The 25,820-nt window shown below is 35.8% G+C and overlaps 3 protein-coding genes and 1 non-coding gene across 13 annotated transcripts; 3 read left to right on the top strand and 1 right to left on the bottom strand.

Moving 5' to 3' along the window:
- Positions 1-6,570: 6,570 nt before the first annotated feature.
- LOC122281987 lies at positions 6,571-8,608 on the bottom strand. Of its 7 annotated transcripts, none has more exons than XR_006230358.1 (3): positions 8,289-8,608; positions 8,055-8,137; positions 6,571-6,892 (listed from the first exon to the last, which is right to left on the bottom strand). XR_006230358.1 is itself a non-coding variant. In XM_043093888.1 (2 exons), the coding sequence occupies exon 1, from the start codon at positions 8,506-8,508 to the stop codon at positions 8,302-8,304; it is 207 nt and encodes a 68-aa protein (XP_042949822.1). In that variant the 5' UTR covers positions 8,509-8,608; the 3' UTR covers positions 6,571-6,892; positions 8,289-8,301. The 7 variants fall into 7 exon arrangements, 5 of the variants coding, with proteins under 5 accessions (XP_042949822.1, XP_042949818.1, XP_042949817.1 ...); XR_006230357.1 differs by having other exon boundaries at positions 8,284-8,607; XM_043093888.1 differs by lacking the exon at positions 8,055-8,137.
- A 5,677-nt stretch (positions 8,609-14,285) lies between these two features.
- Positions 14,286-19,337, top strand: LOC122281984 (PAP-specific phosphatase HAL2-like). Of its 3 annotated transcripts, none has more exons than XM_043093879.1 (5): positions 14,286-14,741; positions 16,922-17,609; positions 18,293-18,648; positions 18,861-18,914; positions 18,996-19,337. In XM_043093879.1, the coding sequence occupies exons 1-3, from the start codon at positions 14,588-14,590 to the stop codon at positions 18,591-18,593; spliced, it is 1,143 nt and encodes a 380-aa protein (XP_042949813.1). In that variant the 5' UTR covers positions 14,286-14,587; the 3' UTR covers positions 18,594-18,648; positions 18,861-18,914; positions 18,996-19,337. The 3 variants fall into 3 exon arrangements, with proteins under 3 accessions (XP_042949813.1, XP_042949814.1, XP_042949812.1); XM_043093880.1 differs by having other exon boundaries at positions 18,858-18,914; XM_043093878.1 differs by lacking the exon at positions 18,861-18,914 and having other exon boundaries at positions 14,288-14,741.
- Positions 19,338-21,874: 2,537 nt separating this feature from the next.
- LOC122281986 lies at positions 21,875-23,954 on the top strand. Of its 2 annotated transcripts, none has more exons than XM_043093882.1 (2): positions 21,875-22,490; positions 22,793-23,954. In XM_043093882.1, exon 2 carries the CDS (start codon positions 22,838-22,840, stop codon positions 23,726-23,728), a length of 891 nt encoding a protein of 296 aa, XP_042949816.1. In that variant the 5' UTR covers positions 21,875-22,490; positions 22,793-22,837; the 3' UTR covers positions 23,729-23,954. The 2 variants fall into 2 exon arrangements, with proteins under 2 accessions (XP_042949816.1, XP_042949815.1); XM_043093881.1 differs by having other exon boundaries at positions 21,878-22,486.
- A 1,534-nt stretch (positions 23,955-25,488) lies between these two features.
- On the top strand, positions 25,489-25,560 carry TRNAQ-CUG. Its single transcript has one exon. It is a non-coding gene; the product is annotated as a tRNA-Gln (tRNA).
- Positions 25,561-25,820: the final 260 nt, after the last annotated feature.

Genomic DNA, 25,820 nt, shown 5'->3' with positions numbered 1-25,820 from the left:
AGAGAGAGAGAGAGAGAGAGAGAGAGAGAGAGCGAATGGGGAGGGGGTGCTGCGGCGTGGGGGGAGCGGAGAGAGAGAGAGAGAGAGAGAGAGAGAGAGAGTTAAGAAAGGGATTACGGGTGGGGGGAATATTAGGTTTCAATTTTCATCTCAACCGTCCGTCTATATATCTTTAAATTTAATCCAACGGTAAAGAAACAATATCAAATTAAACACAAATTTGCGACAATAAGAAGTTGCCGGAAAAGGTTTTTTCTTTTTTGCCCTCTGTCCTCTTTGGTGTCAAAAGGTTATTTTATTTTCACTACATAAAATCGTGGCAAAAAACAGCTTTTCCCACGATTTTGATACCGTGGGATACAAAATCGTGATAAAAGAACATATTTTTTTCCACTAATACAATTTGTAACAACAAGTAAGTATTGCCTATGAATACGTATCGTGGGAAAAGAACTAGTGGGAAAAGATCAAATTTGTTGTAGTGGTGTTAACAAATAGCTAGTTAAATTAGAAAAAGTAAATTTTCAAATTTTGACTAAAAAAATAACTAGGCCGTTCTAACAACCTATTCACAACTTACAATTTTAAATAAAAATATATATTTTATTAGACTTAATCACATCAAATTAAAAGTAAAAGTCAAAATAATATGTAAAAAATATTTTTCTATTACATGGTCATATACAAGATGTTATTTAGGTGGAAGGCTGTCATTATTTTTTTGTTTTTGAAATAAAGGCTGTCATTATTAGTGACTACACATTACATTCATAAAAAAAATTTTATAAAAATAAACTTACATGTAAAGTAATATGATTTTATGTGATTGGTTAACTAAATCTGTTTTATAATAAAAGTAACTTTACAATCTAATATATATTTTTATTAAATACATTTGTGACTAAAATATTTTTCTTTTTTAAAATGGTTTTTTAAATGATCAAACAGTTTATTTTCTTGTACTCCAATTGAGATTAAAACGAACTAATTAATTAATTGTATGCATCGTTATTTACATAAATCTCAATGAGCTCATATATTTCCATAAACAAAGAAAGGTCTTGGCTTGGTTGTCTTCCACTAATGACTCTAAAACTAGCTTAATCGCTGACCATACAACGGCCTGTCGTTTCAATATTGACCAATCATGCACATAGATCTGTTCTACAATTTGATCTTAAAATGAGTCGAACGATGTAAACTTAAATGTAGAAGCCAGCAAAGCATGATCAGATGACCTTTTTTTATTAATAAATTAAAGATGTGGCTTGACTATGAAATCTTTTATGGTTGTTTCAAGCTTTTTTTTGGCATTTTTTACTAAACTAAAATCAATTCAGTTCAATTTAATTTTAATCTAAGTCTAACATTTAAATATTAAACTCTTAAATCACTAAACTCATCTCAATTCAAAACTTATTTACACGTGAGAGCCATGATCTTTTTCAACTCAACATTTCTTTATATGCGGGATTCATAACCATTTTCAATTTATTATAAATACATCTAAACTCATTTTAACATATAAATACATCTAAATTCATCATAAATAAGTCCAACAAAACTTACTGATCCACGATCTAAACTTACTATTATTTATAAAAAATCGAACTCATCTCAATTCAACTTAACGTACTTACGAAATATTTTAAATTATAAGCTTCTTCAACAAATTGAATAGCAACTAATTTTAAGAGAAGATGCTTTGCAAACGGCGTCAAGTGGCCGTTACTTGTTTGGCATGAAGAGGCCCCAAAATGTAGGACACCTAATCGACGTTATGAATGTAAGTTAATGTAACATGTTGATCTATTTCCGCCGCATTGGAGCACATTGCCACGAGCACTATCGTCCTAGTTGTCAAGCTTCAATATATATTTAACAATTGACTTTTGACTAATGAATTAAGCTTTTGTTTTTTATTTATTTTTATTTTTGGGTGGGTTGGGGCCGGCGGCGACGAAAGACTTACATGCAAGCTGGATATTAGTTTGCAATCAAATCACGACATAAGATTCGGAACATCGAACATGCGAGAGACAGGCCGATGCAGGACATTCACGTACGCCAGCATGCATTAAGGTGGACCAAGAGTCTCCATCGCAATTCACAAGCAAATTCAACCATGCATACGTAAAACATTAAAATTAAAAATTAAACAAAAAAAAGTCAGCAAATATTGTTTTTAAAGTACTTAATTACCAAAGGTTTTTATATTGGCCGAAAAGCTACAACTGCATCATTAGTTCATAATTATTACGATCTTGCCAAGGTATTAAATAATAAATAAACATTGATTGAATAAAATAAGGATATATCATGAGTCGCAATTAGCTGTTAATTAACGCAAGCATTCTCTAAAAAGAGAGATGGGCACCGTCATTCACGTTGATCACTAGTTCTTTTTTGGCTTTTCTTGAGAGAGAGTCCAGAGCTGTCTATATTGTACTAACTGAATTATGTTGTCCAACGATGTTTGGTACCCGACATACATAACAACTAACGAGCCATTAATTTGAAACTTGAAACTTCTGATCCATATTTTCTTTCACTAGGCATGCACAATAAATAAAATTGTCATATTAATCTAAATTATATATATACACACATTTTTTTTTCTTCGTTGCTTAATTATAAGCAATTAAAACAGTCATTTGATGGCCTCTTTGCTAGTGGCTTACAGGCTATCTCGCAAGTGGTCTGCGAGTCACCCGGGAAGGCCGGTCGGGTGGGTGTAAATGTTTCCTTTTTCTTTTCATGGAACATGGTTTTGACTCTATGGAATACTCCAATCACTAATGTTTTGTTTTTGTTTTACTTTCTATGTTGTCAAATTTCTTTTAGAAAAATAATATTTATAATTCTAAACCATTCAACCTTGAGTGCATGTTGGATCTCTCTAAAAAGTGATAAATTTAAGATTTATAAGAAAAAAATTATTTATTTAATGACAATCATATTTTTTTAATATTATTATTTCTTTTTACTTGATAAGGCTTTCGCTAGTTTATTGAATAAAACAATGTAATTGACAAATCTTACAAATCCATTGAGTAAATTGATATTGTTGAAGGAAATGTAGGAAACCTTCCTGGCAAATGTAGAAGAATCTCAAGCCGTACCATCCCTCTACACTTTAAATATTTCAAATTTTCTTAATAGAATAAGATTTGAATTATAAAAATTAATAATATATTTTTCCTATAAACTTAGCTTGGAACCCAAAATTTCTTGTATATTTCTTTTTGGGATCGAGGAAAGGGAACAACTTTTATATAACAAAAATTAATAATATTTTTGGGATCGGGGAAAAAGAAGTTAGAATAATTTTTTTAAAAAAATTTAATTATAAGTATATTTGTGCACTAATATATATATCAATTTAATATAATTAATTAAAAAATGAATTTTATTAAAAAATATTAATTTATATTTTAAATATAAAAAAATTAATATTAATATATAAATTAATAGATAACTTTTTTTTATATATAATAAAACTCATTTTTATTTCTTTCGTAATTTGATTTTTTCCACCTGGCGGGAGGAGCGAGTGATTGGACCGAAAACATAACGGATAACGAAGGGTACAACTCCCACAACTGTCAGGCAGGTGAATGCAACGTGGGTGACGTCATGCCTATGGATGTCACGTCATCTAGTGCCTTTCGATTGTGGGCCCGCTCTTCTCCACCCTTCGGAGTTCTGATCGGCTTCTGAGTGGAATTTACTTCGGGTACTTCCGCGTACGTAACGAGGACATTAATATAAAAAACAGTTCTGTACTAATTGTAATAATTTCGATATAGCACTCAAGAAATATTGCTAAATAGTATGGGCGCAATTCGAACCATTCCAACCCAAATAAACTTGGGCCTCTTTCATTTTATTTTTATTCAAAAAAAAAGTTATGAACGAGAACTTCATCATGCCAGTCAGTGACTGCCTTTGCGAAATTAGGCCCATCATTGAAATTGGGCCTGAATACTGAACAGTCTTCACTGGAGCCCGTACTTATTTTTAGGACTGTTCATTTTAACCGGTCAGCCGACCCGACCCGAAATTTCCGAAATAATCGACCCGATTTAACCGACCCGTATTGAGAAAGAACGGAAACGGAAGACTTCCGCTTTGTTCCAGATTTTTTTTGGTTCGGATCGGTTAATAACCGATTACCGAATAATAAATCACCTACTTCCCCTAAAGTGAAGTTAATAAATTTTTTTTTCCCCATCGGAGTCTCTGACCTCTCCCACCATCCCTCGCAGCTCGCAGACACTTTTCTCTAACCTCACCCTCGCCGTCGGCCCGTCACAACTTGCTTAAGTTTCTCTATCTCACAGGCTCCAGCTTGCAGCTCGTTTTCTCTCGCATCTCCCTCGCAGACCGCAGCTCGCTTGCTCGAAGGATTTGTTTGTCTCGGTTTCACCTCTTTCTATATATCTGATCTAAAGCAAGAAGGGGGAGAGAGAGAGAGAGAGAGAGAGAGAGAGAGAGAGCTTCTGTTAATAAGTTGTTGTTCTTCAAAGGCAAGTTTTGATCTGTTATTTCCATTTGTTTCTCAATTGTCGATTGTTTTGATGGAAAAACTGTTATAATTTTTTGGATAATTTTGGTACTGTAATATACAGTCGATGAGTATTGACAATTTATCTCAGAGGCCTTCTTCTGTGAGTTTGGCTTAAGTGAGGAATTTTTGGCACAGCTGCTGACACCAACCCCTCCAATCATGAATATTTTCTTCGGATCCTGCAAGTTTGGTTGAAGTTCTTGCTTTTCCAATTTTGTGCTTTTTTCTTTGGTTGGTCTAATTTTACAAGCAATTCTAATTATGTAATTCTTTACCTTTTTTGGCTTCTACTATTCTAATTATGATCGGAATAAGCGATCCCAATCGGATTCCGTTTTATTTCGACAAATCGGGTTACGGAATATCGGAAGCAGAAGCTCAATTTGGAAGTGGCATCTCCGGGTAGGGTCGGAAATGCAAAATCCGGGTCGGCTCGAGTCGGAAGAACACCCCTACTTATTTTCATAATAAGCCTTTGGCTACTTTATCGTTGATAAGGGTGGGAAGGAGATTGACAGATTCATGAGTCATGGACGGCAAATGGAAAATTACAAAAAAATAAAATAAAATAAAATAAAAGAGCGTTAAACATACAATATTAGCCAATCGAGCACTGAGTCTTTTTGGATTAAGTGCATTAATCACACATAAACCCACGAGACGGTATGCAGCCAGCTGCTAGGCCGGTAAGGTAGAGGATGAGTATCGCTTTTCACAATTTTAACTGTAATTGAGTTATGCTGTTGTCATATACCATCTTATCATTGGCCTTGGACAAAATAATTGATTACCCATAATTGATGAGCCAGCCTACACCAAGCTAGCTAGTGATCGACAATTGCAGTACTCTACGGTGAATAACTATGGTTTTACAGTTCATCCTTCTCCATTCTACTAATGTGGATAATTATGATATTTTTTAATATAAAATACTTATTTTAATCACTCATATAGATAGAAAGTATAATAAATATACAAAATTGATTATATATAACAACGCTTATTAATTTGCACCCACTATGATTTATCACATGACAGCATTAAAAATACATAAGATGACTACAACCGATTTTAATGATATTGTTGTGAAATGAATCACATCCACGAACATCGAAAATGAGACAGTGAAATAATTACAAAAATACAAGAATTAAGCACACACGTACGACACACATTAATTAATGTGCCTACCTTTAACGAGATGTGCAAATGATTTAATTGTTATTAAAAAACATAAAATATATTTTGAAGCGAAATCTCATTATTCAAAACCCTCAAAACTACTTCATTGTTTATTAAGTACATATTACTGTCACACAACAAAAATTATAATTTTTAATTTTTTACATTATTCACTCGATCGAGTAGATCAACCAGACTCTACAAATTCAACATATATATCTCGTGTGATATGAAGATAATGTAATGTATTTATATTTATAAAAGGTTAGTATCATATGTCTATGTTTTGAGATTATCTGATAATTACTCCTCCATGATTTGTAAAATATAGTATGGAAGCCTTCTAACTATGTGATTGAAAAGAGTTTCTTTTATAATATTATTCGAATTTAAAAGACTCAAATAAAAGAGAGGAGAGTCACGTGACATTAGGTTGAATAGGTTCAATTTGACAACATAAAATTTTTATCTCATCATTACAATTTTTTTAAATTTTAATATAAAATATAATAAATAATTTAATTTTTTTTTAAATTTTTCAAATCTCAAAATAATAATAATATTAAAATATTTCATCTTAAAATTTAAAATTTTCTTCTCACTTATCAAACCGATCCCAAAAATTTCGAGAAGAATTTTTGAAAGCTCTGCTGTGTATGATGTTTTTGTGAAAGGGCCAAATATGATCTAGTATTAAGTAGAAAGTTATGGATTAAGGCAGCCTTTTTTGGCCTTTTTGGGATTCTACCAATGTAGTTCTGAGTTTTAGCTATTTTTCTTTTTGCTTAATTTTGAGACTGTTCATTATGGTCATCTTGTGCTAAAGTTCTTAAGGCACATTAATTATAATAGAAATGCTTTGCAGCGATCCATTCGACATTGAGACATTAATAGCCCTTCAGTAACATTTTGCCACATTAGCAATTTCACATAAATTACAATAGGCTCATCACGCTAGATGATAAAACACATCTTCTCCTCACCCCTTCAGAAATTGAATTGAGCCCTATTCAAAAAACCATCGCACACTGTAGTTTCCGTCGCCCACCGTCGCACGATACCATCATCAATCTCCCATCACCAATTTCGTCACCCGTCGAACACGTTCCATGCACCAACCCTCCATCTTCAAATGGTCATCTAAAAAAGCGTCAAACCACCAAAGAAGAGAAAAAGAAATTAAAATACAGTTACAATTTGCTTCAAATAGTCATCTATAAGCTTTCATGTACAGAATACGTTTACAATTTGCTGGTATTAACAAATTTTGTATAATAAAGAGCATGAGATATAGATACTTGCAAGATGATGTTTGTATGATATGTAGAGACTTGCACTCAAACAAGCAGTAGACGATCCTGGGCATAAAATACACTTATTGCAATTTTAAGCATAAAATACACTTGAGATAAAACACAAGCAGAGAAGGACGTCGATCTTGGGCATATAAGAATTAGTCAAAAACATACATGTAGTACTTGATTTGGCCAATCACAGACAAGCAGCGAATGCGATTTTCTTGCACCGTCGGGGGGGGGGGGGGGGGCGGAGGGAAGCTCAATGGAGAAAGACGATGCTTTGGAGAGAAGGCTTGCAGTGGAGAAGGCAGTGTGTTGGTCTGGAGAAGAGGATACTCTGGAGGAGATTTTCTTTCCATGTGAGAGGTGACGAATCGATTTGGAAATTTCAGATCTGATGTGTGGTGAGGATTAATTTAGAATGTCTACGTGTCACTCATATATTGGGGACTGTTATTTGAGACATAATGGACTGACCGGTTATTAGATGTTGTCGTGAACCAACCTGGCCTGTTCGATATTTAAAAGTTAAAAGGAGGTTGATCTTATCATGTGATGTGCAGCTTCCTTTGATTTGGGAGGCGGAATGGATAATTAACGTTGTTACTCCTCTCTAGAAACAAAAAAGAATTTTACTATATATAATTATAGTCACACACTAATCTGTATATCATACTGATTTATTCATACTTAAAATTTAAATTAATACTATTTTTAATAAAATCTATTTTTTGACCAATTATATTACATTGATGTACAGATTAGTGCGCAATTATACTTACAACTATATATTTTCCAACAAAAAATAGGAAGTTGGTTAAGACTTTTATTATTCAGTCCCCAAAACAGAAGCGAGAATGAAGCAAAATTACATAGAACTGAACAAACGAAAGCTGGAGAAAAGAATACAACCAAAAACGATTTGATTATTCGAAATTTATAAAATCACTTAATTAAGAGCCAAACAAACGAAAGCTGGAGAAAAGAAGAGGCGGCCAGGGTACTTGTACTTCTTCCAGAACAAGCTGGAGTTGATGACATTTTTTACGCCGGGAAGAACCTCCACAAAAACACCATGACACTCACTCTGAAAGAACAAAAACAAAAAATGCAAAGCACAAAAAACCTAATAATCAATCACCCAGTTAGGGTAATAATTCCACCTTGATTAATTAATTATTTTCCACACAGAAAGCGAACTAGAATATGAATTCAGAAAGCTACAAAGCTCACCGTACAGCTTGAAGTTGTTCATCTGTAAGATTTAAGAATAGCTCCACAGAAAGTACATATGATAGCTTTCCAAGACTTCCAATGAATCGGTACATAACAAAACCGTGTCGCCGTTATCATGTCGCCGACGCTGGCTCCTCCACCGCACCGGGAGCAAGTTCCGGCCACCGGCTTCGTGCTCCTCACCTTCCTCTTCTGATCCACCATAAAACAGAAGCAAACCATTGAACTCTGGGAAAAAATATCAAGCCAATCAGCTAGCTAGCTAATTACACATGCACGGAGCTCAAAACTCCGGAGTATAAGACAACTTAGTACGTAAGCTTGAAATGGACATGCATTTATGTAATAAAGATGTTAAAAGCTCGATCTCGAGCTGTTAATAGTCTGATTACCACAGCGTTGGAGCTATCGCTGGATGGGCGACACGTGTGGTGGCGTTAGATCATCGGTGTAGAACGAGTAGCTCGATATTTTTTTTTGTTCATGCTATATTAGCCGTTAACCGTAAACCTGCGTAGGGGGCTCATGACGAGAGTGCGGTTGACCGCCGCGTGTTGTGCGTGCAAATGGGTAGATGTGGTTCGCTGGGTAAACAGAAAAGAGTAATTATTGCGTATTCCAGTACTCTTTAGTCACGTAAATATTTTAATTATATAAAAAAAAAAATCGTAAGGATGCCAGCTAGCTAGGTAATAAGATCTAGTACAATAATATATAATACTTGCTGCCATGATTGAGACACACTCGTATGAGTTGAAGCAAGCGAGGACCATAGCCATCGTTACGACACTTTCGTGAACCAACGTGGTCTCAACTGCATGTCGTCCCATTCAAATAGGGTAAAAGGCGTTGGTGCCATTACTCAAGATGTATAATATTCAGGCCATATTACTGACATGAAAAATACATATCATGAATCACTATTAAAAAAAAAAAGGTGTATCATGGTTCTCACATGGATCGACGTGTCGATCACATAGATATTATAACTTTGATATTGGCCTTTAGGATTAGGAATGGTTCTTCGATCTGGGCAATTAATGAGAGGTAGTTCGTTTAGTACTATCTATCGTAAAGATAGACTTTTCCTTGGCTGTCCAGTCGACATGAATGTTTCTATATATCTCGCTTAGGTTCTTCTTGATCTATTATTCGTTTAGACATAAAGAGAGAACTATCAATTAGTGTTTTAATTCATTTTCCAACTAATAAAGCTATTTATTATTATTATTATTATTATTATTATTATTATTTTTAAGTAATCATAAGTATTAATGCGATCACACATTTTAAAAATAATTTTACAAGTTAATTATTAAAATAAAAAAATAACTTAAATTAATATGACACATTGATGATGATTGTAATTGAAGTTGACATAATTGATAATAAATAACATGTTTCTTTATCAATTTGCCTGCCATATATTATAAGCTCTTTAACTACGATATGGATGAACATATAGAAGATGATCACCCAGGATCACTATGGTTCGTGGTACTCTGAAAAAAAATAAAAAACATTAAAAGGTAGGGCTGTTTTTGGAGATATCTAATACGTTTTAATTATTTGGTGCTTTTCTTTTAGTTTCTCCATTTAATTTTATCATTATATATATTTATTAAGAGTTACTTAAAAGTTAGCATAAGCACGATGCCACATGTTACGACATTCGTTACACATATTATAAATAATTTATAATATATATTACCATATGATCTTTCTGCTAAACTTTCACATTGATGATTAATATTACTAGATTTGTTTTCATTAATATAATTTTGTCATAGACCATGCACGTACGTACAGTCTTGCAAACAAATGATCATGAGCTGATTACTTGATATTTGTTACAATTAATGTACGTTTCCCGACTGGGACCCGAGGTAGGTAGATCAATCCCGGTTTGGATGGTCAATACAGATGAGATATTTTCCATATCTGTACAGTACACTAATTTTTTCAATCTAAATCTACTATATTTTATTTTTAAATTTAAAAAATATCTTCTTAAATAAACAATAATAAACAGTATATAAATAGTAAAAATCTGACATGAATATTACATAAACAGTACAAACTGACATAAATAATATATAAACAATTGTGAATACATAGTGAGACTCACACCTTTTTTAAATTTAAAAAATTAAAAATTATCTCATGATCTCATCTTATTATCTAAATATATATTTTTTTATAAATTATTTCATCTCATTTTAATTTAAAAATTTTATTATTATTCTAAATATCTCTAATGTGTATCCAAACGAATGAGTTTGTTCCTAGAATCCGTATCATCATCATCTTGAATTGAGCAGAGCACGTTTTCTCGATTGATAGCATAATTTGAGCAACCATTGTTGACTAATGGATACACGGGTACGAAAGCATTTTGGGCAAGGCCAAGCTAACTCGTAACTAAATAAAGATAAGGAGGTGGGGGGTATTTCGGCATTGGCTATGCTCCAAATTTCCAATCAAACCCTTTTTCTAGAACAAAGAAAAAGAAAATTGCAGCTAGCGGCCATCACTCATGAGGTTTTGATTGGCTTAATTATGCTATTCTATATGGTTGGGACTTTGGGTTGTTAAGTACTTGTACTATTTTTCAAACACATCAATAAATGAATAAACATTCAGTCAAGAAAAAAGAATTTAAAATGAATCTTTCACTCTCATATCAAAATGATAAGAGCGTAGTAGCTACGTACTTTTATGAGTTCTTGACTTTGTTGTCTTGAATGATGCGATCCACGAAAATGATGCCCAACTGGCCTGATTAGGAATTACAAAAATATGATACATCAGTTGACATGATTAGGAATTACAAAATTAATTATTCATTGAGGATAAATAACAATTTTTTTGTCTATTTAAATGGTTGACTTTAAAACCATTTAAAATATCATCAATTGCCGTGATTTAAAATGACATTATACGACACAAAAGAGAATATTATTGTTTTCAATATTATAAACTCTACTTACACAAACTCTCTTTTTTCTCCCGTTACAATTTTTTTTTTTTTTTTTCTGAAATAAAGACCTCAATTTCATTTAAGAATTCAAGTTCTTACATCTCCTTTCGACATCCAGACTATGAATAATGCAGTCTGGTACTTCCTCTATCCAAATTTTTTCCTCTTCTAAACTTAAAGCAAATTTTGCCAAATTATGTGCAACTTTGTTCCTTTCTCTATAGTCAAAATGTAAACTCCATTCTTTCCTATTACTCAGAACCTCCCTAATATCATCAACTATGGGACCTATGACAGACAAAATTTCTTCATCACACTGCACTGCTGTTATGACTCCTTTAGCATCTCCTTCAAAGACCACTTTCTGCGCATTCAACTCGCTGCACACCTTCAGAGCCTTCCAAAGAGCATAGCATTCTGCCACTTCTGCTGATTGTACATAGAACTTTCTGTCACATACTGCAAGCAAAGCCTCTCCATTAACATCTCTCATTATAACCCTCATTCCCATTTTCCCCCTCTTAATATCAAAGGAGGCATCCCAATTCACCTTTACAAAATTTTCTGTAGGCCTAACCCAAACTGAATTATGAACTGGCCGTGTCTTAGGTTGAACACCTGCATTTCTCCTTCTGTTAGCCAGCTTAAACTCCTCCAGTACCTCTGCTGCTGATATGAGTAGTTTGCTTGGGCATAAGAGTCTGTTCTCAAACACAAAGGTATTTCTTCTTAGCCAAACCTTCCTCATCTGAATGGCTATCACTTCTAACTTTTCTCTATCAAGCCCTTCCATCAATTTTTCCCATAAAGCCATAAAGTTTCCTTCAGCACTTTGCCATTTCTGCAGTTCACTCAGTCTGTTTGCCCATACATCATTTGCTGCTTTGCATTCCCATAGTACATGCATCACTGACTCCTCTCCACTATGGCATATAGGACAGCTGGGATCCTTCACTATCTTCTTTTGGTATAGGTTTTTCTTTGTAGCTAGTAAGTCATTAGCTGCCTTCCACATGAAAACCTTCACCATGTTTGGCACCTCGAGCTCCCATATCTTCTTCCATCTGTGATCAACCTGTTTTTCCATAGAAGACTCCCCTCTGTTCCTTCTCATTATGTCCCTCTGCAGGTAATAGGCACTTCTTACAGAAAACAGCCCTTTCTTGGATGGCCCCCAGACTACTTTATCTTCAGTTCTGCCTTTGCATAGTGGAATACTTAGAATCTGTTTTGCCTCTTCTGCATGAAAGATAGCTTGAATCCTTTCTTCATTCCATTCTCCTTTGTTCTCTCCCATTAATTCCTCGACTGTTGAATCCACTCTAAGCACTGATACTGGTGACTGAACAGAGAATGAAGTAGGTGTATTCAACCATTTCTGTCCCCATATTCGAATCTTCTTGCCATCACCAACCCTCCACCTCATTCCCTCCTTAATCAAATCTCGGGCATTCCAAATGCTTCTCCATATCAGAGAAGGTTTAGAGCCCAATTTTCCTTCCATGAAGCTGGAATGTTTGAAGTACTTCTCTCTATAGACAGCCGAGACCAGAGAGTTAGGGGACTGAATGAATCTCCACCCTTGTTTTGCTAACAAGGCTAGATTGAAGCAATTCAGGTCCCTAAAGCCCATTTCACCCTTCCCTTTCTGCCCTGCCATCGTTTCCCACTTCCTCCATTGAATTCCCCCTTCCTTCTGGTACTTACCCCACCAAAATTTTGAGAACATGGTGTTTATCTCATTACAAAGCTTCAGAGGTATTTTGAAAACACTCATTGTATATGTGGGCAAGGCCTGCAAAACAGCTTTTATTAGAACTTCCTTACCAGCCTGAGATAGAAAGTTGTTTTTCCAACTAGTGATTTTGTGCCAAATCTTCTCTTTAAGAACTCTGAATGTATTGAACTTTGATCTTCCAACAACTGTAGGAAGGCCTAGGTACCTTTCATAGCTTCCACATGCTACTGACCCACTTGCTGGCAAAATTCTGTTCTTAGTAACTAAAGAAGTGTTAGTACTGAAGAAAATAGAGGTCTTGTCCTTATTAAGGAACTGACCCGAGGCCTTTTCATATGTCTTCAATAGCTCTTGCAATTTATACCACTCCTCAATGGAAGCTCTTCCAAACAAAATGCAGTCATCTGCAAACAACAAGTGATTTATAGAAAGGCCTCCTCTTGTCACTTGAAAACCTTTGATTATCCCTCTCCTTTCTGACTGGTTTAGCAGACAACTCAGCCCCTCTACACATAATATGAAAAGGTAGGGTGATAAAAGGTCACCCTGCCTTAAACCTCTTGAAGGTTTAATAACTTGCCCCGGCTTCCCATTGACCAGTACAGAATAGGTTACTGAGGTTACACACCTCATTATTATTATTGCCATCTCCCGCTACAATTTTAGATGGCAAGGTTAGCTGCCCCTCCCCTTCTTCAATCTTTGTATTTTATAAATATAAAATAATATTAGATATAGCCGTAAAGTGTATAAATAACATACAACTCTTTTAAAAAAAATAAGATTTATTATTAATCCTATATTTATTCTTTTTTTCAAAAATATTATACCATATTTTATATTTTACAATTATAAATATCCTTTTGTCATGTACCCAACCCAAAGACTACTTCTATAAACAAAATGCAAGACATTACTTGGTTATAAAAATATTAAATATGTGGTCCTTGGTCTGTTACAAACAGTACAAAATTACCTAAAAAGCGACCTCCTTAAAGTCCGTGTCATAATTCTTCATTTATGTTTATTATACATTTGAGCCCATGAGGCTGTCGCCCAAAATCATTAAGCCAGCCCAGCAACCCGAAGTAAAGGTGATGCTTTCGGTAGAAGTCGAAGGACCCACCCCCAATTGGCACTCTAAAAATCTGACGTGCCAACTATAATTGGCTAAAGAAAAGGTAATATCTTTCTCCATAGAGACCCCAGTGGGCCCTGTGGCTCTCTCTGGAAATCAAAAAATATATATAAAATAAAGAAATTAGCGTATTGCATCAAGAGAAATGCTTTTCGCCCATTTTCCTTCGTTTTCCTATAACCAAACACTCCTTAGCTAACACCAACACCAACATATAAGATGCAATGAGTGGCCCGATTATCCAGGGGGAATGCAAGTGATATAGACAGAACCATACGCACCAATTCCCTCCTGTCTTGAACCATAACAAGCGTCAAGAACAGCCTAGAAAAGAAAAATCATGTAGAAGCATTTAATTTGCAAAGGTCTGGAGGTGGGTGTCTCAGGAAAACATTGTTCTCTCCGTTTCATCTGGGTTTCGTTCGAAGGTTGTTGAATCTCAATAATGGAGAGTGACAAATACTCTAAGGAAATGGATATAGCCGTTAGAGTGGTTCACATGGCGTGCTCTCTGTGTCAGATGGTGCAAAAGGGGCTGGTTTCTACTGGCAGTGACCAAGTTAAATCCAAGGACGACGATTCTCCTGTGACTGTCGCAGGTATGCATTTACATTGCATTCTCTCCTTTGAACTCTGTTCTCTTGAATTTGGCGTATTGTTTTTTGGTGGGTGTGCTATGAATGTATTGCATTTTGGAATTTCTCATCTGTGATTAGCATTTATGTTGCTCTTATGCCTGTATGGTTGTTGGGAAAATTTTGTATACGAAAATTTAGAATTTCGAGTTCGCGAACCCCGTTGAGAGAAGCCTCAACTTGGCCACGCTTGATGCACTGCTGATGTTTACGCTAGTTTGCAAAATTTAGTGACAAAGTTCGGTTAAACATAACTACATAAGATTCAACATGTACCTAATTTAGCTTTCCGGGTGTCAATGTTATGGAGATGCTTGGCAACATCCCCATATGGTTCAGATTTTTTCATTCACCGGAGTTTAGGGAATCGTTACCATAATGCTTGTTATTGCGGTGTCGGTTTCCATCTAGGATTCATGCTGATTGATACTGAGATATATTGATCCTTCGAGAGGTGAGGATATATGAAACCTGGCTTTCTCTAGCATTAGTAGACAGTAAGAAATTATTGATGTTTTGAAAAGGCAGTTAAAAAACTAGCACTTCCTTGAAGTCGTTTAGTGGCTCTTTTTTTTTTTTTTTCCCTCTATTGGCATAGGGTGTCTAGTAACAGCGTCTCGATTAATCCCGGAGTTGCACAAGCTCTCAGCAATGAGTTTTTCGTAAGTGCACATCGAGTAATTCAATGGGAAAAATCCCTAGTCTTATGGCCCCTTGAGATTATTTGCACCCAAGGGAATTTAAACCTTAGATCTGGGGGGAGCATACCCCCAAGCTCAAGGCCTTTACCACTTGAGCCAACCCCTAATTGTTTAGTAGCTCTTCCTACAAAGGTGACTTATTTTCTGTTAAAAAAACAAAAGGAAGAGGATTCAATGGAGCTAGTGGTTTTGGCAAACGGAGATAAGCTCACCGCTACATAAAAATATTTATTGTACTTCTTGATTGGCGAATGAAGTTTGCTTAATTCTGCTTTATGCAGATGTCTCGGGGTATTCTTTGCATGAATTATGAAATTATGTACTTATATGGCCAATAAAGCAATGAAAGTGCTGGCATTGACATGAAAAAAAGGTACAGGTGTCTAGGATTGCAAAAATGCATTATTGTTCTAGAAGTAATGCTACGTACACTCGTGCAGTGCGCAAGCGCGATGCAATCACTTTGAAAAGGAGTGAGGTCTACTATTAAAAAATTAATTTTTTTTCATGTGGGTCCCGTATTTATTCACTTTTTTCAAATTTATTGCGCGATGCTTGTACAATCACGAGTCACGATTGCAACTATAATTTCTCTTGTTCCAGAGCTGCTGTGCCTTCTTGAGCAATTGTGCAAATGGCTGGTTTTATAATGTAGCAGTGAGCTTGAAATCAGTATTAAATAGTGCTTAATGATCATGTAAGGTTTTGTAACATTTTTATATGAGTTTGGTTGGAGGGCTGCCACATTGTGCAAAATGCATTCTGTGAGGTAGTAATGCTATTCTATCTTCAATTTAGTGATGCCACAGCATTGTACTCTTTATGTTTTCACTGTGTCAAGTTCCCTTCTTCTCCCGGTAAAAATAAGTCTCTAAGGAGTTACTGTCTTCATATCCTGTCTGACAGAAAACCAAGTCCAATGAACATCTTAGCAGCAAGTATTCGAGTCTTTTTTTATATAAGAAGAGGGAGCGAGTATGATGAATGCTTGTAAAAGTTTCTCTTGGGTCATATGGCCTAAAAGTTCAAATTTGTCCTTGTGAGATTCCGATGGTCACCATACAAAGCCCTAGTTGAAAATGTAAAGCATAAAAAAATGGTCTTTACTCTGTTTATGATATGGTTAGTGTATATGTCCAAAATTTTGTTATATTCAACCAGAAATAGGTTAGAGCTACTCTTGAAAGAATATAATAATGACTCTGAAGCTACTCTTGAAAGAATATAATAATGACTCTGAAGCTGAAGTGCGTCATTTCTACTAATTCTATTCCCCATTATATGCTAGGATTTTGCTGCAGTGATAACCAGTTCAATTTCTGGCAATAAGAAGTTTCTTTTTCACTCTTAATGGATAATCTGATCCATATGCATCTGAATGCAATTTGTATCAAGGTTATCGAGTTTGGTTGGCTAATTCTCTTGATGTCTCTGTGGAAACAGATTGGAGTGTCCAAGCAACTGTTAGCTGGATACTGTCAGAAATTTTGGGCAGTCAGAATGTCTCCATTGTTGCCGAAGAAGATGTCAAAACTCTTTCCAAGGCTGATTCAGCAGATTTGTTGGCAGCTGTGGTGAACACTGTGAATAAATGCTTGGCAGATGCACCCAAGTATGGTCTTCAGAGACCAGACAAAGTCCTTGGGACTCTACAGATTCTAGAGGCCATCGGTCGATGCAACTCAACTGGGGGCCCCACGGGAAGACATTGGATACTTGACCCGGTTGATGGCACACTAGGGTTTGTACGGAAGGATCAGTATGCCATAGCTTTAGCCTTGATGGAGGATGGACAAGTTGTTCTAGGCATTCTTGGATGCCCCAATTATCCTATGAAGAAAGAGTGGTTAAATTTTCATCATGAACACTATCAAAATATGTCCCAATTGTCTCCACCCAGTTTAGATTCATGGGAAGAAGGATGTGTTATGTATGCAAGAAGAGGCAGTGGTGAGGCATGGATGCAACCATTAGTCCATGGAGATAAGAAGCTTGAATGGCCAAACTCTGCTAGACGGATTCATGTTTCATCTATTGATGATCCGTCATTGGCAACATTTTGTGAGTCGGTAGAGAAGGCAAATTCAAACCATTCCTTCACGGCAGGGGTTGCTCATAGTGTAGGCCTCAGGTCTGTTGTGTGTGTAAGACATAATCAAGTAGTCTATATGCAATTTCCTTGTCAATTAGAAGTTTGATTATTTTTAGTTTCCTGCACAATGACAACTTGCAAAAGTAGAAGGTAACTTATGTTACTATAGAGGGGTTTCGGTTTTAATGTTTATCCATGCCCGTCATTGGAAGTGTACTATTGTAGGAACAGGATTAGTTGCCACAAACACTTGCCTTTGCTTTGCAGTAATAGCTAGACTGCCTTGCTTAGCTATGTTAGTGTGTTGGGTGGTGCTTTCACGGAGGCATCAAACCATTGAGTTTTCATGAATCTTGGACCAAATAGCATATATCTTAAGGGTTGGAGATGAGGTTGTAGATTCAATCCCATGAGTTTTATCTATCTAAAAGAGATACAAGCTAAATCTATGAGGCATTGCTGTAGATTAGCTGAGTTTTGTTCTCATTTTTTGTCACTCCTTTGTCATTCACCTTTTCCATTTTGAACCCACCACAAGATTTTGAGTCCCTTACTAATTAATTGGATTCCAATGGCACTGGTATTAGAGTTTTATGAAGTTTTTTCATTTTACTTGTGCTTTTATTTGTCCATAAAAAGGGTAAAGAAAAAAAAATAGAAAGGAAGCTTACGTTTTGTTATGTCTGTATACTCATGGAATGCTTTTCTCACTCTAATGGCAGAAAGCAGCCCTTGCGTGTTTACAGCATGGTGAAATATGCAGCCATAGCTCGGGGAGATGCTGAGATATTTATGAAGTTTGCAAGATCTGGGTATAAAGAGAAGATATGGGATCATGCTGCTGGTGTTGTCATTGTAGAAGAAGCCGGTGGTGTGGTTACTGATGCTGGAGGGCGCCCCTTGGACTTTTCAAAGGGAGTGTTCTTAGAAGGTCTTGACCGGGGAATAGTTGCCTGCTCTGCCAAATTGCATGAGAAAATCATCGGGGCTGTTTATGCTAGCTGGGATTCCTCTAATTTATGAGACTTCCATATCATGCCAGTGCACTGTGGAGTCATTAAATTTGGACTTTTGCAGGGTAAGCTTATTGAATTTTATAGTATTGTAATATAATACGAAACTAATCGATCTGAGGTTTTGGTTGGTCATACCTTAAAAATAAATAATGGGAATGAATCTGTATAGCAGCATTTAATTTCACAAAATTATCTTCCATTTTCTTCGTCATCTCTTCTTGTTATCCCAAACCGGTATGTGGTTCAGTCATTTTTTGCTCTATTTTCCTAGAAGTTGATCGACAGGTTGACAAGTATGAGAACTCTGTCCAAGTTGGTTTGAGATCAGGTCATCATTTTTGCAAATATTTACTTTATTCTCTTATGGGTTGCTTCTTATATTAATTTTGAGCTCTTTAAAACAATTCAGGGCTAGCAGATTGCCGAAAAGGGATGCTTATGGAGGTCACCCGGATGTACTCAAATTTGACAATGCTCCATAATGTTTCTCCATGTCTAGCAAAATTGACAAAATTGACACATTGCTTTGGGGAAATGAGCCATGACCAAGTATAAGTTTTACGGTAAAAGAAGTATATTTACACATTTACCTGATCTAAATAAAACAATGATGACTCATTTAGTATAGATTTCCATTTCAATTATGTTTGATTTTTGAAGAAAGATCTTAGTTCAAGAATGTATTATTGATATGACTTTACCGCCTGAACAGGAAAATGTTTGATAAATAGAAAGTCAAAATTATTAGATACAGGCCCACGAGGAAAAAAAAAAAAAAAGGTTGGCCTGGCCGATATGAGCCGCAGTTTTACTGTGAAGGCCCACCAGAGGCTGGCCTGGATTATTGGCAAATGAGAAACCACGGAGGCTGTAAAAGGTGGAACTCCACTTGTGCTCAAAAGGCGCTAAAAAATTAAAATTAAGAGAAAAAGAAAATTATAAAGGGGGTTTTAACCAGAGGACCTCAGAAACTAGGCCTGTACTTGAATTCTAGAAGCTTATAATATCCGTAAAAAAGGAAATCCCAAGCTCTATGGGTGCGTCTCTAGCTGATTTTGAATTTTTGACATTCTCCTAATATTATAATTCTAGTTGATTTTGAAGTTGTTAGGTCACATGCGATAAGATGATGATTAATGGGTTAGGTAGCTTTCAAAAGAATGTTATCGCCAATGGGTTTGACATTTGGCATTTATAAATGTTGACTATGCCTACTAGGATCCACATCATCATCATCCACATCTTCTAGTAAGGTAAATGAGGGGGAGGCGGGAAGAAATTGAAGAATACGAAAAAAAGAAAAACGAAGTTCCACGCACGCGCTCATGAAGAACGTATTGATTATAAAAGCATGAAAAATGCAGCCATAAGGCAATCCTCTTTGGCCTTGCCCCAATGCCGGAGACGATATTTGTCAATTTGTTATTTAAAATCAACCGATTATTTTGTATCTTGCCGTGAAGAGTCGAGGATGTAGCACAAGCTTCGTCCTGGGAAGAGCATTTATTTATTTATATTTTAAATTTTTTTTAAATTCATAACATAACTAAGAAATACTTCCTTGATCACTAGATTAAAAAATTAAAAAAAAAAACACACAGAAAATTGGAACACACATTGGGTGAGTTTATTATTTCTGTGCCGTGAATTAGGAGGAGACCTAAATTCATTTATTTCTACCTAAACTCCATTCATAATTAATGCTGTTCATTGAGTTGGAAGAGTTCAATCTATATATATATATATATATATATTAATAGCGTATTTATATGCTTGGGGATCCACAAGCTTAGGCCAAGATTTTCTAGGTGACTTGGAACCGCGTTGACAAAAGCAGGCATGCAAGTGTGAGAAGTTGAGAACAACTCTAATCTGGATTCTAAAGAAAAAGACAAAGGGTAGTTGGGTTACTTCCAAAATAATGAGAAACGGGAGGGCCGGAGGGGTTCATGAAGAGGAAAAGTCAAGGGCCACCGGCAGTGACCAGTGACCTCAAATTTGGTCCAAGTATTTTTATAACTTGAAATAAAATACAAACACGATTTATTATTACTAGAAAACCATATCAATTATAATAAAAATTCTACATGTTTTTATAAGAATTACCGTTAGAATTATGCAAATCCAAAATTCTTGAAATCGATAGATTGTATAAAATTCTGTATTATTTTAAACCATGCTGTTAAACAATAATTCTTTATTAACTTTAATTTTTATGGCGAATATGAACTTGTTGTACTTGGAGATGCTGGGATGCCTTCTACACTAATATTTTGCCTATGATTTTGTTTAAGAACATGATTAGTGCATCCCCGCAAAAAATTAAAAAATAAAATTTTAAAACTAAGCAACAAATAAACGTGAAGACGGTCTGGTTTGGTTGTTAGGCTCAACTGAGATTAACTCAGTTCAATTTAATTTTAAATTTAGTCTAACATCTAGACTAAATTTTAAATTTAAATTTAAATTCATACGTGGGATCAATAACTTTTTTTAACTCAATATTTCTTTATACGTGGGACTCATAACCTTTTTCAACTTTTTATAAATATATTTAAACTCATCTTAATATCTAAACACATTTAAACTTATCTTAAATAGACCTCACATAATTCATTCCACCAACTCAATTCAATACTATTCATAAAGAATTCACTTAAGCTTAGCATCTAAATACAGTCTAAAAAATAAATGTGAAACGATTCCTTTTGTTTGAAAAATTAGGCATGTTGTAGATAGAAGATTAGTAAAACAGTAGTTCCTTTTCTTACCATTCTCAAAAAAGTAAAAAGGATCTCAATTTGTGCCTGTCTTGTTCTATTTTTCAAGTTCTTTAGAGGCAACCTTACTTTCACAGTGTGCTAAATTTTAAGATTTGGAGAGACATACAAAAGTTGAAGCTTTCATTCACACTATGCTCAATTTGTTTGATTTGTTCAATTTCTCAAATTTCTTGATTCCTCCTCAATTTCTTGTACAATTTCACAAGTTTCTCTACAAAAATTTTTAAAAAAACATGTCCATATGTTGAACTCTTCCAATCTGCTTTATATATAAATATAAATATATATTAATAGAGAAAAAAGAACACACCAAACTTGTTCAACCATTGAGTCATTGACCCAATAAATTAAATGCCAACCCATAGACTTGGGTACAAAGATAAATAGGGTCTTGTAAAATGTACGGAACAGCTAGACTCGGCCATCATCAACAAGGTTGCATTTTGAATTTGTGAGGAACTAGTCTTTCAAACATAGGCCTTCTCTTTTGTCAAACCAATCAGATCTCTGTAGATTTTTTGTTTTAACATTTCCAAAAAGATAACCAATTCAAATCCTGATTGGCCGGTCTTTACTACTGATAAAAGTGCCACCTAGATGGAGTTGGGAGAATCTCCACCCAAAATTCAAGCTACCGGCTGAGCCTGTTCAACCGGTTAACTCCTGCCCCGTACACTCTATACATAACCAGGATCGCACTTCCCAATTCCTAAGTCCGTACAGATTCACGGCCATAAAGAAAGAGAGAGTGTGTTGTTTGCGCTACATTTTCTTTTTGAAATATCTTTGTTGATGCTCAAAAGGTCGACGCGACGACGCCCCATTTGGAGCTTTGGCTGTGTTTCTTCACTTGGAGAATTTCAACCAAAATCGTTAACGGACGAGCGAAAGCGCGTGAATTTATTGGAGATGATAACATCGTCGTCATCGTCTTCAGTGCGCCACAGTTAACACTCGCTGATGTGCAACTGTGACTCTCTCTCTCTCTCTCTGCGTGTAGAGGACTTTTGGGCGCTCAGTTATCTGAGATCTTGCTTTCCGTGTTGGGATCGGTAAAAGATACTCTCTGCAGCTCCTGGATCAGATGGTCTGAGCTTATTCAGAAACTTCGTTCACTGTGAGTATGTAAATGTGACGATAAGAAATGCCCCGTACTTTGTGCTACTATTTGTCTGTTTGCTTGCCCAGAAACGGAGGGAAATTTCCAAAAGAAATGCGTTACTACTATTGTCTAATTTTAGTTAGACTCTAATCTACTCGTATTAATTGCCCGCCAATTTGTCCCCATGTAATTATTTTCCGTCGTACAATAAGTTTTTACACTACTGTGCATTCTTTGCCTCATGTTTCTCAGTAACCAAACAAGAAAGGAAATTGCTTGTTTTTCGATTTCTCGCCCTGATTCCTTCTTCTCAACTGGCAGGTTTTCATTTTTCTCGAATTAGGTTAGTGGACGAACCAAAAGAAAATGAGTAAAACGACGATAAGAGACTGGACACAGATTTATGCGATCTACGGCTTGGACCAGTGGCAAACTCTACTCTTCCTCTTATTCCACGCGCTTCTCTTCACCGTTCTCTCCATCCTCTACCTCATCTACTTCGACCCGATCCGGGGCTTCTTCGAGTCCATCCTCACTGTCAACGCCGGCGGAGTTCCAGTTGGCACGGCCAGATTTGCCGCGGGGTTCACCGGCTCCGTCACAGCCCTCTCCGCCGTCTGCCTCTTCTTCGCAGCGGCTAACTTCTTCTACTCCGCTGTACCGCTCCACCACGACATGGCCCTCCGCATGGTGAGCGCGGTGAACGACTGGTCGACGGTAAAGCAAGCCCTGGACCTTGGCTGCGGCCGCGGGATCCTCCTCAACGCCGTGGCGACCCAGCTGAAGAAGGAAGGCAGTTCTGGTCGGATTGTCGGGCTGGACCGGTCGAAGGCGAAGACGCTGCGGACCTTGCGGACGGCGAAGCTGGAGGGGGTCGGGGAGTACGTGACGTGCAAGGAGGGAGACGTGAGGAGGTTGCCGTTCGGAGACAACTGCTTCGACGTCGTAGTATCTGGGGTGTTTGTACACACCGTGGGGAAGGAGCATGGCCACAGGACGGTGGAAGCGGCAGCGGAGAGGATGAGGGTAGTGGGGGAGGTGGTGAGGGTGCTGAAACCAGGTGGGGTCGGGGTGGTGTGGGACCTAGTGCACGTCCCGGAGTACGCGAGAAGGCTTCAGGAACTGAAGATGGAGGAAATCAGGGTGTCGGAGCCGGTAACGGCGTTCATGGTCAGCAGCCACATCGTGACCTTCCGTAAGCCCAGTCAGCACGTCGTGGGCCCCGGTGGTGAAGTCAGGCTCGAGTGGAGATGCTGATGCTAATAGTAACCGATATTAATTGAAAAAAAGGAGAGAAATATATATCGATAGAATATTCGGTTTGGGTTAAATCAAATTTCTGGGAAGGCGAAGCCGACCTAGAATTTTATTTTTTTATTTTTAATATGAAATAATTGATACCTAGTTAATTTTGAGTTTTGTACAGATCAATGATATAAGTATTGAGCATATATATAAATATATATTCAAGTTTTACATGAAATTGCCGTATATTAGTAGTTGATATGAAATATTTTACCCATAATATCGTTCCAATTTATTTTATTTTATTTTATAACTATGATTACTTGGTATTGTCTATCAATTTTCAAATAATTCTTTGAAAAAAAAATGATTCAAAAGTGATAAAAGGGTCACGATTAATATAACATTACTGTTGCGAGTTATCATTATTTCTGAGCATAAGATGTTGCCAAATATCCGGCCAGGAAAAAAGGAAGTCATGAAAGCAAAAGATGTATGAGTTATGAAAAGATTATGATATTTTTGGATGTAACTTGTAACTCTGTGGAGCAGGTGAGGTGTTGTAGGGTTGGGTGCTGTTGTTAAGTCATTGTCGTAGATCCTGGATAGCGAGTGATGATCCATCGTCTGTTTGAGTGAGTGGGTGGAGTACCAGACTACCGGTACTGATTAATATGGGTTACCCAGAATTTTGATACAAAGTTAGATTCAAAGTTATTATAAAAGTAGTATGATAGATTATAAAATTATTTTTATTATATAATAAATTTAAAATTATATTAATTTATGATCTTAATTAATAGTTTTTTTTCTTCCTTCTCTTAATTGCTGGCTTTGCTTGTTTGGATGAAGACCACCGAGGGACTCTTCCGCAAGGCAAACTGTCTTTTTATAATACATTTTTTTTTTTACAGTTTTAATATTTTTCTTTGAAAAAATTCACAATACTAATAAAAAAATTCTTACTTAATCACTAAATGAAAAAATAAAAATAAAAAACTATAGGAGGAGGTACTGTAATTATTCCTTTTTCCTTTTTAAATATCGTAAATTATCGAGGACTGTACTCGGTTATATACTATGTTTTCTTTAGATAATTTATTTATATATATATATATATACATATATTTGCTCTTTTCTTTTATAAGTATATACTCTATTTTTTATTTTTTTTATCAAAAAAATTTCCGGCCATGTAAAAAGATAGCAGAGATAATGTTTGAAAGGACAGCGATATTTTTAGCAGGAAGAAACTTTGTGGAGGTCGTTGTGAGCTGATAGACATATATGCATGTAGGGTTGGGCTGCTGTCAATAATGAAACTTCTAATGTTCAATGGTTATGACCTTTAGACTGAATTGAACCCACCTTCATTATATTATATTTCACCTTTTGGCCTTGATATTATATTTCAGTGAATTCATTACTATCGCAGCGAAACACTATACAAAAAAAAAAGAATAGAGTAGCTTAAAAATATATATATATATATATATATATATATATATATATATATAAAAGTTATCATTAAATTCCTCAAGAGTGTATTAGCTTGTTTTTTAGATAAGGTTGAAGGAGGATTAGAAGTCCTCGAATTTTCGTTACTTACACAAAGTGTCTGAACAGTTAACACTAGAGAAAATAATTAAGGTAAACTTTTATTTCTGTAGTGCAGTTAATTGTTTGGTTTAATCTGCCAAATTGAATGCTAGGAAATGATAATTTATTCTAGAGGCTATTTATAACTACTTTTTTGATAGAAAGGCGTGAAAGGTCCCATGGTCTAGTGGTCAGGACATTGGACTCTGAATCCAGTAACCCGAGTTCAAATCTCGGTGGGACCTGTCTTATTTTCAAATTTTGAGTCAAAAACTTTTTAAGAATCGTTTGAAAAATCATGCACCTTTTCTCCGTGTAATATAATATATAATATACTCTCTACTTAAATTAAATGACTTTTGTTCCTCTGTTAACCCGTAGTAAATGCTGACTAGCATAAGGAGTTCTGAATTAAAGCTTAAGATGCAGCTCTCGGGGTCTGAGAAATAAATGGGGACTCTCAGGCTGACGGCTCAGAAGCAGCATGTGTAATGAAGGCCTTCGA

This window comes from Carya illinoinensis, chromosome 11, assembly GCF_018687715.1.
Source record: "Carya illinoinensis cultivar Pawnee chromosome 11, C.illinoinensisPawnee_v1, whole genome shotgun sequence".
Lineage (NCBI taxonomy): Eukaryota > Viridiplantae > Streptophyta > Magnoliopsida > Fagales > Juglandaceae > Carya > Carya illinoinensis.
The sequence above is the reverse complement of the archived record's forward strand: the minus strand, read 5'-3'. Positions and strand labels throughout refer to the sequence as shown.

What these genes read in the sequence shown, in the direction of transcription:
- LOC122281984 (XM_043093879.1), top strand. Translation starts at nt 14,588, where the DNA reads ATGGAGAGTGACAAATACTCTAAGGAAATGGATATAGCCGTTAGAGTG. An exon ending in TTCTCCTGTGACTGTCGCAG is followed by an intron (nt 14,742 to 16,921) that starts GTATGCATTTAC and finishes CTGTGGAAACAG; the next exon opens with ATTGGAGTGTCCAAGCAACT. An exon ending in GCTCATAGTGTAGGCCTCAG is followed by an intron (nt 17,610 to 18,292) that starts GTCTGTTGTGTG and finishes CTCTAATGGCAG; the next exon opens with AAAGCAGCCCTTGCGTGTTT.
- LOC122281986 (XM_043093882.1), top strand. Translation starts at nt 22,838, where the DNA reads ATGAGTAAAACGACGATAAGAGACTGGACACAGATTTATGCGATCTAC.
- LOC122281987 (XM_043093888.1), bottom strand. Translation starts at nt 8,508, where the DNA reads ATGGTTTGCTTCTGTTTTATGGTGGATCAGAAGAGGAAGGTGAGGAGC.